At 37.3% G+C, this 15014-nt stretch overlaps 1 protein-coding gene across 7 annotated transcripts in view; it reads left to right on the plus strand.

The window, feature by feature from the left end:
- Positions 1 to 14637, plus strand: part of STAG2 (STAG2 cohesin complex component) — a 155541-nt gene extending 140904 nt beyond the window's left edge. For 6 of the 7 annotated variants that reach the window (XM_080652172.1, XM_080652176.1, XM_080652175.1 and 3 more), the window contains 5 exons: positions 1974 to 2163; positions 2254 to 2364; positions 5242 to 5368; positions 7676 to 7753; positions 12713 to 14637. In XM_080652172.1, coding sequence (XP_080508298.1) covers positions 1974 to 2163; positions 2254 to 2364; positions 5242 to 5368; positions 7676 to 7753; positions 12713 to 12736 — 530 coding nt within the window. In that variant the 3' untranslated portion in view covers positions 12737 to 14637. The remainder of the gene's footprint in view (positions 1 to 1973; positions 2164 to 2253; positions 2365 to 5241; positions 5369 to 7675; positions 7754 to 12712) is intronic. The other variant, XM_080652177.1, reaches the window with a different exon arrangement.
- Positions 14638 to 15014: the final 377 nt, after the last annotated feature.

Below are 15014 nucleotides of genomic sequence, written 5' to 3' on the forward strand. Positions count from 1 at the left end.
AAAAAATGACTATGAATTCAATAACACTTGCATGTGAATTTGTCTTTAATTAATTAATAACTAGAGGTCCAGTGCACGAAATTCGTGCACCGGGGGGGGGGGGTGCCCCTCAGACCAGCCTGCACCCTCTCCAATTTGGGACCCATTGAGGGATTTCTGACTGCCCGTTTAGGCCCCATCCCAGTAGGATCGGGCCTAAACGGGCAGTCGGACATCCCTCTCACAATCCAGGACTGCTGGCTCCCAACTGCTCACCTGCCTGCCTTCCTGATTGCCCCTAACCACTTCTGCCTGCCAGCCTGATCACCCCCTAACCACTCCCCTGCCAGCCTGATTGATGCCTAACTGCTCCCCTGCCAGCCTGTTTGCCCCTAACTTCCCTCCCCTGCAGGCCTGGTCCCCCCCCCCAACTGCTCTCCCTTGCAGGCCCGGTCACCCCCAACTTCCCTCCTCTGCCGGCTTGGTCACCCCTAACTGCCCTCCCCTGCAGGCTCGATCACCCCCAACTGCCCTCCCTTGCAGGCATGGTCCCTCCCAACTGCTCTCCCCTGCTGGCCTGATCCCTCCCAACTGCCCTCCCCTGCTGGCCATCTTGTGTCCACTTGCGGGGAGCCATCTTTGACCACATGGGGGCAGCCATCTTGTGTGTTGGAGTGATGGTCAATTTGCATATTACTCTTTTATTAGATAGGATAGAGGCCTGGTGCACGGGTGTGGGCCAGCTGGTTTGCCCTGAAGGGTGTCCCGGATCAGGGTGGGGGTTCCCTTGGGGTGTGGGGTGGCCTGGGCAAGGGGCCTGTGGTGGTTTGCAGGCCGGCCACGCTTCCCGGCAACCCAAGCGGAGGCCCTGGTATCTGGGATTTATTTATCTTCTATAATTGAAACTTTGTAGCCTTGAGCGGAGGCCTGGGCCGGCCAGGGTGTGTAGGAAGCTTGGCTTCTTCCATTACCCGGGCTACCCAAGCATCCTGCTCGCTTCGTGGCCACAGCCATTTTTGTTGGGATTTATTTATCTTCTATAATTGAAACTTTGTAGCCTTGAGTGGAGGCCTGGGCCGGCCAGGGTGTGCAGGAAGCTTGCCTTTCTCCATTGCCAGGGAAACCCAAGCCTCTTGTTTGCTCCGTGGCCACAGCCATCTTGGTTGGGTTAATTTGCATACTCGCTCCTGATTGGCTTGTGGGCGTGGCTTGTAGATGTAGTGGAGGTACGGTCAATTTGCATATTACTCTTTTATTAGATAGGATGACAGCATCTACAGACATTTGAAAACAAGTAGGTTTTGCAGGTGTGAAACCTGGTCTTTTTAGTCTAGTGCTTCATGCATATGGATTTGTGCTCCCCTTGAAGTTGTTCTTATGTCTACCTTCTATACTGCCATCACATACTTTGACTAAAATATGTAACTCACCACATCAATTCCTTAAAACCTCCAGCAGTGGTTTCTATCACCTTAGCACAGCTTATAAAACTTTACATAAATTTATGGCTGCGCCTGCCTCTTTATTCACTCAGCATTACCTTTTGCTGCTTACCCCATGACTAACATAATGTAGTCGTATGAAATTGCCTTTTTTGTAGGTTAAGAACTGCTAAATATCAGCAAATTAGTATGGTTCAGTTGTTTCATGCCTCAGTGCTTTTGCTTGTGTTCTTCCCCCTGCCTAGTTCACCCAGTAGCTTAGTTAGAAATCACTTGCAGGTAGCTTGCTCTGATCCCTCTTATTGTTCCCATTCCATCTGTGCTTCCTTCTCTTTTAGCACTTCCCACACTGTGTTGTAATTGCCTGTGTTTTCTTTCTTCATAACTAGAATGTATGGATGGGGGGCTGCACCTTAAGTACCTTTGTATCCCTCTATTCCAAGCACTTAGACTGTGATAAACAGGTGTTTGTTGACCTGAACAGGTTGTGTTAGACATCTAATTAGTCAAAATTAGTGACTGAATTTCATTGCTGTTGATTTTGTCTTTCAGCTGAAGAAAGCAGTAGTAGTGACAGTATGTGGTTAAGCAGAGAGCAAACACTGCACACCCCAGTTATGATGCAGACACCACAACTCACCTCAACAATTATGAGAGAGCCCAAAAGATTACGACCTGAGGATAGCTTCATGGGTGTTTATCCAATGCAGTCTGAACATCATCAAACTCCTCTTGATTATAAGTAAGTACATTTGATTATTTTCTGTACTACAACTTTGTTAATTACATAGAAAAAAGTTAAGTTAAAAGAGGAATAAAATTCTCCTTGAAGCACGCAGGTAACATGGATGTTAGCTCAAAGACAGCAAGAGGAAGCAAGGCAACAACAGGAGAGAGCAGCAATGAGCTATGTTAAACTACGAACTAATCTTCAGCATGCCATGTAAGTGAGAGTGCCTTATTGTCTGAGTCTAGGAAGTACACTAATTCATTTGAACATATTTTAATGTGTGCCTTACCTAAAAGTTTCAGCAAACTCTCTAGAGTAAGCTGAAATAATCAAGGAACTGAAAATTGGTCTTTCCAACAGAAAAAGAAACTTTTAAAGTTAAATATTAACTAGTTAGCTAAAGGACCACTCTTAGTTTGATCTGTTGGAAAAGTTTAAATCTGAATCCTTATTTACTTTGGTACACAGAATTATAGCTGAAAGTCTAGTTTTGTTACTTCTTAATTGATTCCCCACCTTAGTTCAGGCCCTCATCTCTCACCTGAACTATCATGTTAGCTTTCTAACTCATTTTCTTCCCTTAAAATCTATTTATCCTCTCACCAAATTCCCCCTCTCACTCCATCATTCACACCACCATCCAGAATTACTATTCTAAAATAAAAATCCTATCATGTAACGCTTTTACTTAAACCTTTCCATGGCTCTCCACTGCCTTCAGGATAAGTTCAAACTCCTTAGCTCATGGCATGCAAGATCTTTGAAAATATGGCCCCTGCCTACATTTTAGTATCATATCCCATTCTCTGGAAACGGGTAAAATCACCATAAAAGAACAAGCTCAGGTATCACCTTACAAGAAGATGTGGTAATCCATGCTCTCATAGCATTATATTTATATTTCTTGTAGTACTCACCACATTGTATTATAGTTATTTGTTTATGAATTTTCCCTTTCTGTAGACTGTGAGCTCCTCAAGGGCAGGGACCACTTTATTGCCTGTCAGTGCTTGGCACATAAAAAGTGCTAAATGTTCATTGAATGAGTAAATGTCCAATGCAAAAAAAATTTGTAGTTTAACTTTTATATACTTTGTTTTTACTGGAATCTGTATTAGAGTTTTATAAATCTTTATTACCTTTGGCTTCAAAAGAAATGTCAGTCTTTCAATGATTGGCACAAAGGGAAAATATGATGACTGATTATTTACGGTTTTGAGTTTGAAAGCTTTGTATTTGTAACATAATGTAGTATATGTTTTAATACTGGGAGATGGTAATTGTTACCTTTTTAAATTTTAGTTTGTTTTGTTGGTTTTTAAATGATGAGAATTTCACCTGTTTTTCTTAAGAAATTATCATTTACCACATGAGTAGTATCTTATTTAAATTCACTTCAGTTATCTGTGGCAATCTTAAGAACCTATAAAAAAGTATACTCCATCACATGTATAGATCCTGATCTCAACTTGTCTAATATGGTCAACATCTATACAGTCAGTCACTTGGTATTTATCCTATTCATTTTTCTATGGCCACATTACCCTTAATATATATTCTTATTTCATGTTGGATTCAACAGCTAATTTCTTAGCTTCCAACCAATCACCAGTTCAAACATTCTGGAATTCTTCTGGCAATCATTTGGTCCACATTTCTCCCCTGAAAACTTTCCACCAATCCCCAAGATCTTCCACAGCATCTCATTACTCAGCACCATTTATCATTATTCTTTTGTTTGTAGTTTGTTTTAATTCCCCTTGGAGATAAACTTCCCTGGTGACTACAAGAGATTATCCCAGTTAAATAATTATCACTGGAAGAATCTTTTGGTTGTTGTACCATAGTGGTCAATCACCTGATGCTTTAAAATATTTTTGTTTTGCAACAATTTTTCTGTAATGATAATCTGCCCTATAACTGAAAATACTTCCAAATTCTCTTTGTATTTTTAAATAGTTTATATTATATAATCTTCCTTACACTCCAAATGAAATACAGAATGGATTTCTGGTTTTCTATAACATGGTCCAAAAAGCACACATTTTCACTTTACAGTTGCCTCCACTAAGACTCAACATAGTATTGTGTCAATTGTAAGCAAGTGTCCATTAATAATTGATTGGGGGGCAGGGGGTTAAGATCTTTCAATTACTGAGAAAAGAAGGAAACATTGGCCATACTGGGGAACAAGAAATTACTCTCAGTTTCACTATTACTTAGACTAATGCTGATCTGGGCTAATTTGTTAACTTGAAATTTGAATTGATTCCTTATAATTATGTAATAACATACATAATTTTTGGTCTTAATTTTTACTTTACTTTTCTGTATGTCTTAGAGTTTCCTAGGAAACAGAATCTAATTTTCATCATAAAGGTTGCTCATTTCTTCCTGAAGCAGAATTAATTTCTTCCAGTATATCATTATAGCAATTGATTCATATTTCTCTTGCAATATATGTATCACATTTTGTCATAATTATCCGTTTCTCATAGTATATTGTGAGCTCCTTGAGGGCAGGAACCATGTCTTAATTCATCTTTTTTTTTTTTTTTTTTTAATTTGCATCCATAGGACAAAGTTGAAGCCTGGCATGTAATAGGCATTTTATAAATGAGTGAGTGCCTGGTATATTAGGTACTGAGTGAATGAGTGAGTGATGGGTAAAATTAACACTATATATTAATGAAAATATATGTATTCTGAAAATGTTATTTCTCTGGTCTCTGTTTTATATTTGTTTATTAATTTGTACCCTGCCTACTGTCAAAAAGGATTTGAGGTATCTTATCTGTTCCCATGTGGGATACTGTCATTGAACTTTTATCTGGGATATCAGAACTATTAAGCTAACTGTATTGAAGTAATGTAGAATAAACATAACTCCTTAGCATTTTTAGACAAGCGAACATTGGGGTTTTGACATCATTGATAACATGATCAATGCCTAATCATTTTCCCTGACCTCTAATTCCATCATTTTCCATTATGCTTGAATTGAATATATAGAGAGCCACATAGTTGATGCCAACATATTAATAGTTACAACATTGGTTCAGATCTTGACCTTGTTTTATATTTCTCTAGTCGGCGTGGTGCAAGCCTAATGGAAGATGATGAAGAGCCAATTGTTGAAGATGTTATGATGTCCTCAGAAGGGAGGATTGAAGATCTTAATGAGGGAATGGATTTCGACACCATGGATATAGATTTGGTAAGAAACTTAGTGATTTCTGTAAGATTTTCCAAAGTTTAGACCCTTTGGAAATTAAGTTGGATATTTATTAGAGAAGAGAAATACTTGCCATGAGAAGTAAGTTTTGCAAAATCTATAATAATAAAAGTATAATATGCTAATTAGATTGGATGTCCTTCCGGATGAAGCTGGGGCTGCGAGGGAAGCCTGGGTCCCGGGTGCCTGCCGGCGGCCAGAGGGAAGCCCAGGTCCTGGGAAACCGGTACCGGCAGCCGGGGGAAGGCAGGCCTACTTTTGTACGAATTTCATGCATTGGGCCTCTAGTCTATACTAATAAAAGAGAAAGATGCAAATTGACTGTACCTTCGCAATACCCACCAGCCAATCGGGAGTGAGTATGCAAATTAACCAAACAAAGCTGGCGGGTTAATTTGCATACACGGGCGCCGAGCAGCCAGGGGCGGGATGCTTGTGTCGTCGCCATGGCGATGACGCAGGCATTCTGTACCACCCCAGCCACTCCGGGCCTTTGGGCAGCGTGGGAAGGCGGAAAGGTGGCTCCGGCCGGAGCAAAGGTGATGCCAGCAGCCAGGGGAAGGAAGGCCCATTCTTGCACAAATCTTTGTGCATCGGGCCTCTAGTTATTAAATAAAATAGTTAAGTCTTTTTAAGTATATGAGAAGGGATTGAGGAGAGGGTGAGATTGGTGAGCATATTAGATCCTAGTTTAAGATGATTAATTTTCATGTTAATTTAGGAATATATTGATTTAAAGAATATATTTCATTTATTTTATTTAGTATCATATCACCTTATAATTTTCCATTTATTCACCATCATTAAAACTACATTATTGCCCGGTTGGTGTGGTTCAGTGGTTGAGCATTGACCTATGAACCAGGAGATCATGGTTTGATTCCTGGTGGGCGCACATGCCCGGGTTGCGGGCTTGATCCCCAGTATAGGGCATGCAGGAGGCAGCTGATCAATGATTCTCTCTCTCCCTCTCCCTTCCTATCTGAAATAAAATATATGTATGTGTATACACACACACACACACACACACACACACACACACACACACACACACACACACACACATATATATATATATATATATATATATATATATATATATATATATATAAAACACAACTTCAGCCCTAGCCAGTTTGGCTCAGTGAATAGAGCATTGGCCTGGGGACCCAGGGGCCCAGGTTCGATTCCAGTCAAGGGCACATACCTGGGTTGTAGGTGCCTCCTGGGCCTGGACCCTGGTTGGGGCTCATGCAGGAAGCAACCAATTGATGTGTTTTTCTTATCAATATTTCTCTGTCTTTCCCGCTCTCTTCCACGCTCTTTAAAAATCAATGGGAAAATATCCTTGGGCGAGGATTAAAAACACACACACACACACACACACACACACACACACACACACACACACACAAATACATTATTAACTTGCTACTAGCCAGTTATTGAGATGAATTTTCATATTAGATAATGAAATTACTTAAACTTGGAAGTTAAAATATATATAAGGGTATATGCTTTATTAACTATTACATCATATTTATGATTAGGCCTTTGTCATATACAAAATGCTTCTACATCATTTTGCCACATGTCTCATTCAATTTTGTGAGGGAGATTGAAGCTTAGACAATTAGCCTATCCAAGGAGACAAAACTAGTAAGCAGTAAAGCTGAGACTTATAACCAGGTCTTCTGATTCTACTTCCCAGTATACCACAATGAAATCTCCTTAACAGGAAGAAAAAAAATTTTTTTTAATACATTTTTAATGATTTTAGAGAGAGAAGGGGAGAAGGATGGATAGAGAGATAGAAATATCAGTGAGAGAGAAAAACATCATCAATTGGCTGCCTCCTGCACACCCCTTACTGGGGATCTAACCTATAACCTGGGCATGTACTCTGACCTGAAATGGAACCATGGCCTCCTGGTTCATGGGATGACACTCAACCACTGAGCCACACTGACTGGGCAACAGGAAGAAATAATTACATGGTCTCTCTCAGAGCAGTTTAATCTGGTCCCTTTAAAGGAAAATGATTACAGGGGAATTTTTAAAGTAAAATGAAAAGAGTTTTCCAGTTTTCTTTTTTTAGGATAACTTTCCATTAATGAATTGCTTTTGTTTTTATTTAAACATTTTTTAGTTTGTTTATATAGTATTTAAATTATTGTAAGGTACAATTGCAACTACATGTTCCATGTGAACATTTAATGCTAATTAATTTCAATATTTTCCGATTATAGATAAGGCAATTGTCAACTTTCTTCCTTTTTTCCCCTTTAGCCACCATCAAAGAACAGACGAGAGAGAACAGAACTGAAGCCTGATTTCTTTGATCCAGCTTCAATTATGGATGAATCAGTAGGTTTCATTTAAATGTACTGCAGGATTGCAAAATCAAAAGCATAGGCAGCCCTAACTTTGAGGATGGAGAGTTGAGACAGCACATCAAGAATGGATAAAAACAATTGGAACAGGAGAAAAAGAGGCAGGCAGGAGTGATTTCCAGAGAAGGAGAGAAGGGTGATGCAATGGTGGTGACAGATTTAAGTGCTTTTGAATCCCTGGCCAAATGGGACTTGCATTAAGGAATTTGGACTTTTTCTTTAGGCTAGACTTGCCCATTGAAGGATTTTGAATGAGGGAGTGGCATGATCAGAATTGTGTTTCAGAAAGATTTCCTTGGCATTTATGGATAGATAAGATGAATGAGAGGAATAATAATTAAAATCATCTGAAGGCATAGTGAAAAATAGAACTTAAAGACTGATAATAAAGTGAAGGGGGTATTAAGATAATTGGTTATTGTTAAGTATTGTCAGTCCTATTTTTTAAGTACCTCTTATATCAGTCCCCACTATATTTTCCCTGACAATGCCTTGGCTCATTCAAGTCCTCCTTAGTTTTCACTTGGACCATTGCAATAGTCTTTAAATTGATCTTGCTGCTACACCCTTCTTTTATCTCTCCTTTGGGGTCATCTTTCCAAAATACAAATCGGATTCTTCTCTCACATATAGTTTTAGGTTTTTCTCTGCCCCTCCCCCATTGATATTAAGAAAAATATTCTGACTCCTTAGCCTGGCAAAAAAGCTTTTTGTGATCTGGCTCCATCGCCAGCTTAACCTTGGCCCTTTCCTTACATGTATTCTGTGCTCCAGCTATACCAAATCTTCCTCTCATACACTTTTTGTTCTTTCATGACTCTGTGACTTTGTGTAAGTTTTTCTTGGTCAGAATTGCCCAGCCCCCCTTCCTCTTGTAGTGAATTTCTTCTTTAATAGTTCTGACATTATCTAAGGAGTTTTGCTGACTTCTCCAGATGGGTACTTTTTTTTCTCAGCTTCTATAACACATTGTATACACTTTTATTTTTATAATTACCAGATTGGTGTGGTGAAATCCTATCTAATAAAGAGGGAATATGCTAATTGACCTTCACACCGTCGCAAAGATGGCGGCACCCAGAGCCAATAAGGAGGGAATATACTAATTGACTGCCCCGCCCTCAAAGATGGCAGCACTCATAGCCACATGCTGGCAGCGCCCATTCCTCTCAGCTCCTCCAGGGTGGCAGGCACAGGGCAAGGCAGGGCCGGCCCCCAGGTAGGCCCCGCTGCTCTGCGCGCCTGCCTCCGGAGTCCCCCAGTCCCCTCAGCCCTCCAGCTGCCCAGGGCCGCCCGAGGCTCAAGTAACCAGGGCTCGCCGAGGCTTGCGCTGCCGGCAGTGGCAGCAGCAGAGGTGTGATGGGGGCATCACCTTCCCCTGAGGGCTCCCAGACTGTGAAAAGACTGTGGGGACCCCCCACCCCCGTGCATGAATTTCCATGCACCGGATCTCTAGTAGGATATAATGCTCAATAGACTGAACTCCAGGAAGTGATGATTTTATTCATTTTGAATTCTGCGTAGCATGAGTAGGTGTTTAGTTTTATTTGTGAAGTGAATAAGTCAGTTAAGTGCCCTTTCATATCACTATTCTCTTTCCTAACTCTACTACCTCTGGTAACCTCATCCTCTGAGGCCTGCCTTCTATGCCCCTATTTCTACCATTCTCTCCTTGCCCTCGCTCACCTCATAATATACTTCCAAATAGCTCTTAGAAGAATTTTGACTAATTCATACTAATATTATATTAGAAATCTTTGGACAAGCCATCTGGGATCCTTTTTAAATTAGTGTTCTCAACCTCTAATGTGCATGTGAATTATCTGGAGGTCTTTTGTAGATTCTGTTTCAATAGGTCTGGAGTGTGGCCTGAGATTCTGCATTTCTAGCAAGTGTTGTCAATGCTTCAGGTCTGCAGACCATACTGAGTAGCATAGGGGACCTAGGCTTGCCCATAAGTCTATAGTTTTAAAGGCATATTAAAGTATATGATTCCCTGATAATCTAGGAGTATGTTTCTTCCCAATTTGTTAAATAAAACATGAAGGTAGTGATTGTAATGAGTAAAGGAATCTTTTCAAGCAGATATGATAAAATGCATTAGTTCAACAATTTACTGAGCTAGAAGTTCGTGCTAAAGTGAATAAGATTGTCTCCCTGTCCTCAAGTTTATATTCTAGTCCACCTTGACTATCACTTTTGAAATGAAAAGGGCGGAAGCTAGTATTTGAGAGCTTATGTGCCTGACACTATGCTAGGCATGATTTATTTTTATCCTCTAAGCAACCTTGTAAGAAAGGTGGTGGGATCCCAGTTTTACACCCAAGCAAATTTGGACTGAAGAAGTGATTCAGTGATTTGCTCAGAGTTATACAACTTTAGTGTCAGGGTAGTAATTCCATCTGAGTTCCAATTGATTTTAAAAAATCTTGTGCTGTCTCTGCTGTTGTACTTCCCTGAACTATTATCAGACCTCATTTGGAAGAAACACCAAGAAAAGTAATTTAGAAATTGAAATGATTAACTATAGTCAAAATTGATATGGGCAGTTAGAGATTTCCTTTTTTTTCCATGTGTTTATCTAAAGTCAGGAAAACTTTAGACATTTGTTTTCTTAGTTACTAGATTTGCAAAAAGGTGTTCTTTAATTCACATTACTAAAATAATGAAATAACATTGTAAATTATGTCTATATATTTTTGTCATTTAACATTTAGAAAAAAATAGTCTGAGTGAAGCCAAAGATAGGAATCTGATCATTATTTATGGAAAACTTTTGGCATTCTTGTTTTTATTGAATATGTTATAACTAAGGGGATAGTAGTTTACAGGAAAATGAGCACATGCATCCATGTCTGTAGTTTTATAGTATTTCCACATGATGGCAGCAGTCACATAACTGAGTGCTCAGTCTTTAAAGGTTTATGTATCTTTAGAAGTCTTTGACTGTATGTTTGTGTGTGTGTGTGTGTGTGTGTGTGTGTATGTATATATATATATATATATATATATATATATATATACATACACACACATACTAGTTTATTTTTAAATATACATTAAATTTTACCTCATATTATCTCAATAATAACTTAAGAAATTAAATAAATAGAAAAAATTTTAATGCAAAGATCTGTTTGCCCTTTATACAACAGCCTACATCTGTTTTTACTTAAGCATATGATAAATGAGTAATTAAAACAATAGTAAAATTGGAACTTAAATTCTTTCATACCCAGTTCTAATAGAAGATTCTAGGTTTATGATTTTGTTAATTTTACATCTGGAAACAACATTGGTTTATCCCATTGTACCACTGGTTGCTTTCTGCTACCAGTGAGCCAGTATTGCCACAACACACCAAAGCTTGCTTTTTGTATTTTTAAATATATGCTTAAGTGTTTTTTAGTCTCAACACAGAAACAGATAGTTTAGGTCAGCACAAAAGAGAATGTATCACTAATGTTATTCTTTTCCTGTGTTGAAATTCTCTTATTACAAATATCTGTAGTATAAAATTGGTGAAAGAATGGTTCAGTATGATGGAGCTCAGTTAATGTTCTAGTAGAAGAATCTACTTATAACCCAGTTTGCACCCCCCCCAAAAAAAATCTGTTCTAGTGGTTTCTAGTTAGACACTGTGTTTGGAAAGAACTTGAGTTCATCTTCATGACACACCCTATGCTAAGAATTGCTAATAAGATTTTATACTCTGCTTCATCATTGGACTTTCTCTTACCCAGAGTCATGAGTGTTATAGCTAGAAGGGACCTGTAAACATCTAGGCCTCTTGGGTGGAAACATTCTAACTACCCAAACTCTGACTCTAACCAAAAAAGGTGAGGACAAAGGATGAGTAGTAGTGGTGGCGGTTTTGGTGATGACAGGTAAGAAGTGGGTGCATTAATCTTCTTTGTTCTCATCACTGGGGATTCCAAACACTTAAAGTTTCACTACACGGAGGCTGCAATCAGATAGATACTGGTTTCCTGGTCTGAAAATACACAATTCCTACAGATCAAAACAAGTCATGAATTCTGTGACTTTTGCTGAAGTTAGTTTTAATTTAAAGTAAGAGTCCTCTGTAATCCCAGTCTTAACTCATTACTTCTAGCTTTTAATATCAGTGTTTACTAGGTTATTATAGTATTTCAAAGTATTACTTATCATAGTAAGTGCTGAAATTATAATTGAATAGCCTAACTTTTAGTATATACAGCTCAAAGGTGCATCTTGTTCTTATTTAATGAACAAGGGGAAGTAGCTCCATTCATCATCTGCTTTTACTTTTCTTTAGTTAGTAACAAGTAATTATTCGATTTTACCTCAGTTCTTTTCCCAGGAAAACTGGGAATGTACAAAAAAGAAGGCATCAATATAAGTATGTTTGCCCAGATTTCACCTTACTTACTTGATTTCTTAAAAATTGTAGTTCTCTCCTTTCACTCAGGTCAGATTTTCTAAAGAAAACTTTCTACTTTCTACATATTTGTATTATTCTTGCATATATTTGGTCTGCATGTTCAAATGCTTTTTTAAAGAACCAAGTTTGCAAGACATTCTTAAGCTATTTTCAGCAAACCTGTGCGGAAAGTATATGTCAAGAAGCACATTTGTTTGTTCACTCAAGTGTTGAGTGCCAATGTTTAGGGCATTATTTAGGCATTGGGGTATGTATAAACATAATTGAGACATGGTTCCTGCTCCTAGTTATATTTTTCAGGGTAAGTAGCATCTTGATTAAGTGTGTTATTCCATTATATATTGATGGTCATTTTAATTTCAGAATTTCATATCTAAAGAGGGGTATTTTTCAAAGTAGTTTTATTAGCATGTTATTAATGTTAATTAGTATTGTAATAATTCACAGATATATTTTACAAAGAAATGAATGACAATCTTAACGAGATTTTTTTTCCCTCTCTCTCATTAGGTTCTTGGGGTGTCAATGTTTTAATACCCGTACACAGTTAAATCTCTGGTGAAGTCATTTTCTAAGTGGAAGAGGAAATTTTAAAATAAAGTGTGGTAGATACAGTGAAATTCTGTACAGATTTTTCTCTAAGGAGAATATGACATGCTTATGCTTACCAAGATCAAGTGCATTGAGGGGCAGTTTTGTTTGCCTGAAAAAAGTAAAGGACAAGTAAACAATTTGATGATAAGCTACAGTTTTCTTAGAAAGTAAATATTTTATTTATGCGCTGTTAGTTGGCCTTTGAATCAATTATTTCATGCTTTTTTTAAAGAAAATATAACAATCTGAAGAGACATTTGGTACAGACATGAATTCTCTCACATTTATTTACTGGGTGTACTAAGTAATGATGACCTCTGCTGGATTTCTGTTTATATCCAAGAAATAAAGTTAAGGATGGATTTATTTCCCTACCCTGAAATTATAGGATAGAATTGTTTTTAGCATTCTAAATTTAAATGCTTAAAACGTCAATCAACAAAGCTTTCTTTTAAATATTGTAATTGTGGAGAAAAGTAAACTTATAAGCAGAACTTTTACAATTTTTTCATCTAAAATGTATTTTAAGATATTTTTAAAATCCAAGAGCTTCTCTATACTTTTCAGAAATATCCAGATGCAGTGAACTGCCAGAAGGTAACCAGTCTCAAACATGCTTATACCATTATCAACCCTGAAAGTTTGCTTGTCCTTTAAGATAAAAATGTAATGTTGTGATAATTCCTTCCAGTAGTGCCACTGTATTTTGTCTCCAAATAAAAGAAGCTTATTGTAGTATGTTTGCAGAAAAATTCTAAACAAAAAATTATACAGCTTATTAGAGTGTGGGAATAGGGATCTAAATTTTAAATAAAATTATATATATATATAAATTGGTGCTGATTTTATAATTGCGCAGTTTGTTTAGTTTTTTCTTACTTTTAAATTCCAACTTAAAATTATGAGGTTTCAGAAATATATTGAAAGTTTAACAATGTTTAAAAATAGAAAAGCATGAGTGTTCATGCTTTAAAATGATTTTTAAATTTGTATTTTATATTGTTTTATCTATCTGTCTTTGCAAGCAGTCTTCAGGTTAAAGATACTTCTAACAGGTTACAGTACATTTCCTCTGTATGTAAATTAGACGGGATAATAGAATTCATAACCCATAATATTCTTTGAAAGCTAAGCTTTAAACTTCATTTTATGTCCTTTCACAAATAAATTAGTTTAAAACAGGAAGTGGCCACTTGCCATTTTGACATCAACTCATTTTGCGAGGCTTAGGCAGCTAGACATCGTTTAAAACAAAATATTAACTTATATTACATGTGTATCTATCTTTTGTCAGTCGTCTCTCAGTTCTTGAGGTATATTATTTTAATCATTCCATGCCTTAATATGCTTGCAATACAAGAATATCTACAGATGGGGGTGAATACCAAAATGCTTCAGTTCTTAGAGTCAAAAATCAACAAGCATTGGGCTGTGGTAGCCAAAAACCATAGGTTAGCTAAAAGATCATAAAGAAATTCAATTATTTTATTAAATCATGGTGAATAACAGATGAAACCAGACTTGTCTAACAAATTTTCCATCAACGAATAATATTATGTGCAAAAGTATTGCCTATGTTGTTTTTCACACCACTGCATTTACTAGAACTGCTGAGAGGACTGTATATATGATTTTAAACCTAAGTTGATTTTTCTTCTCATTCTTGAAAGAAGTACTTCTTTGTGAAAGCAGTTCTTACAGCTTTGTTTTCAACCAGCTAAAAATGTTTTATATATTACTCTAACCTGTTGTCCTCCACATTCTATTGTCCTAATTGTACTGTTTTCTGATTTGTATTTATGTCTTGAGACAGTAACTTTTTGAATAAAAATAAACCTACAGTGTGTTGTATGTTTTATCTTTTGTAATGGAAAGAAAAGGTTGGTTATAAATGGTTTAGAAAGTATATCTATTAGCACACCTTTGACATGTTTGGGTAGAAATAATTTATACAAGACATTGCCATTTTATATTTTTCATAAATAATGTATTTTAAAATGAGATTAAATCCCTAATTGGGTTATTACTTTAAAGTAGAAATCCATGACCATTATTACTTTAATTTTTATCTGGTAAGGGTTAAACACTTTAAAATAGTTGCATTCATCCGGGATACATTCGAGTGCCTACAGTGTGCTCTGCATGTGTTAGAGATCTAACAGTAAACAAGATAGACAAGGTCCCCCCTCATAGATCTAGTGGTATAAACAAATAAGGA

The sequence above is a fragment of the Plecotus auritus genome (assembly GCF_963455305.1).
Source record: "Plecotus auritus genome assembly, chromosome: X".
NCBI lineage: Eukaryota > Metazoa > Chordata > Mammalia > Chiroptera > Vespertilionidae > Plecotus > Plecotus auritus.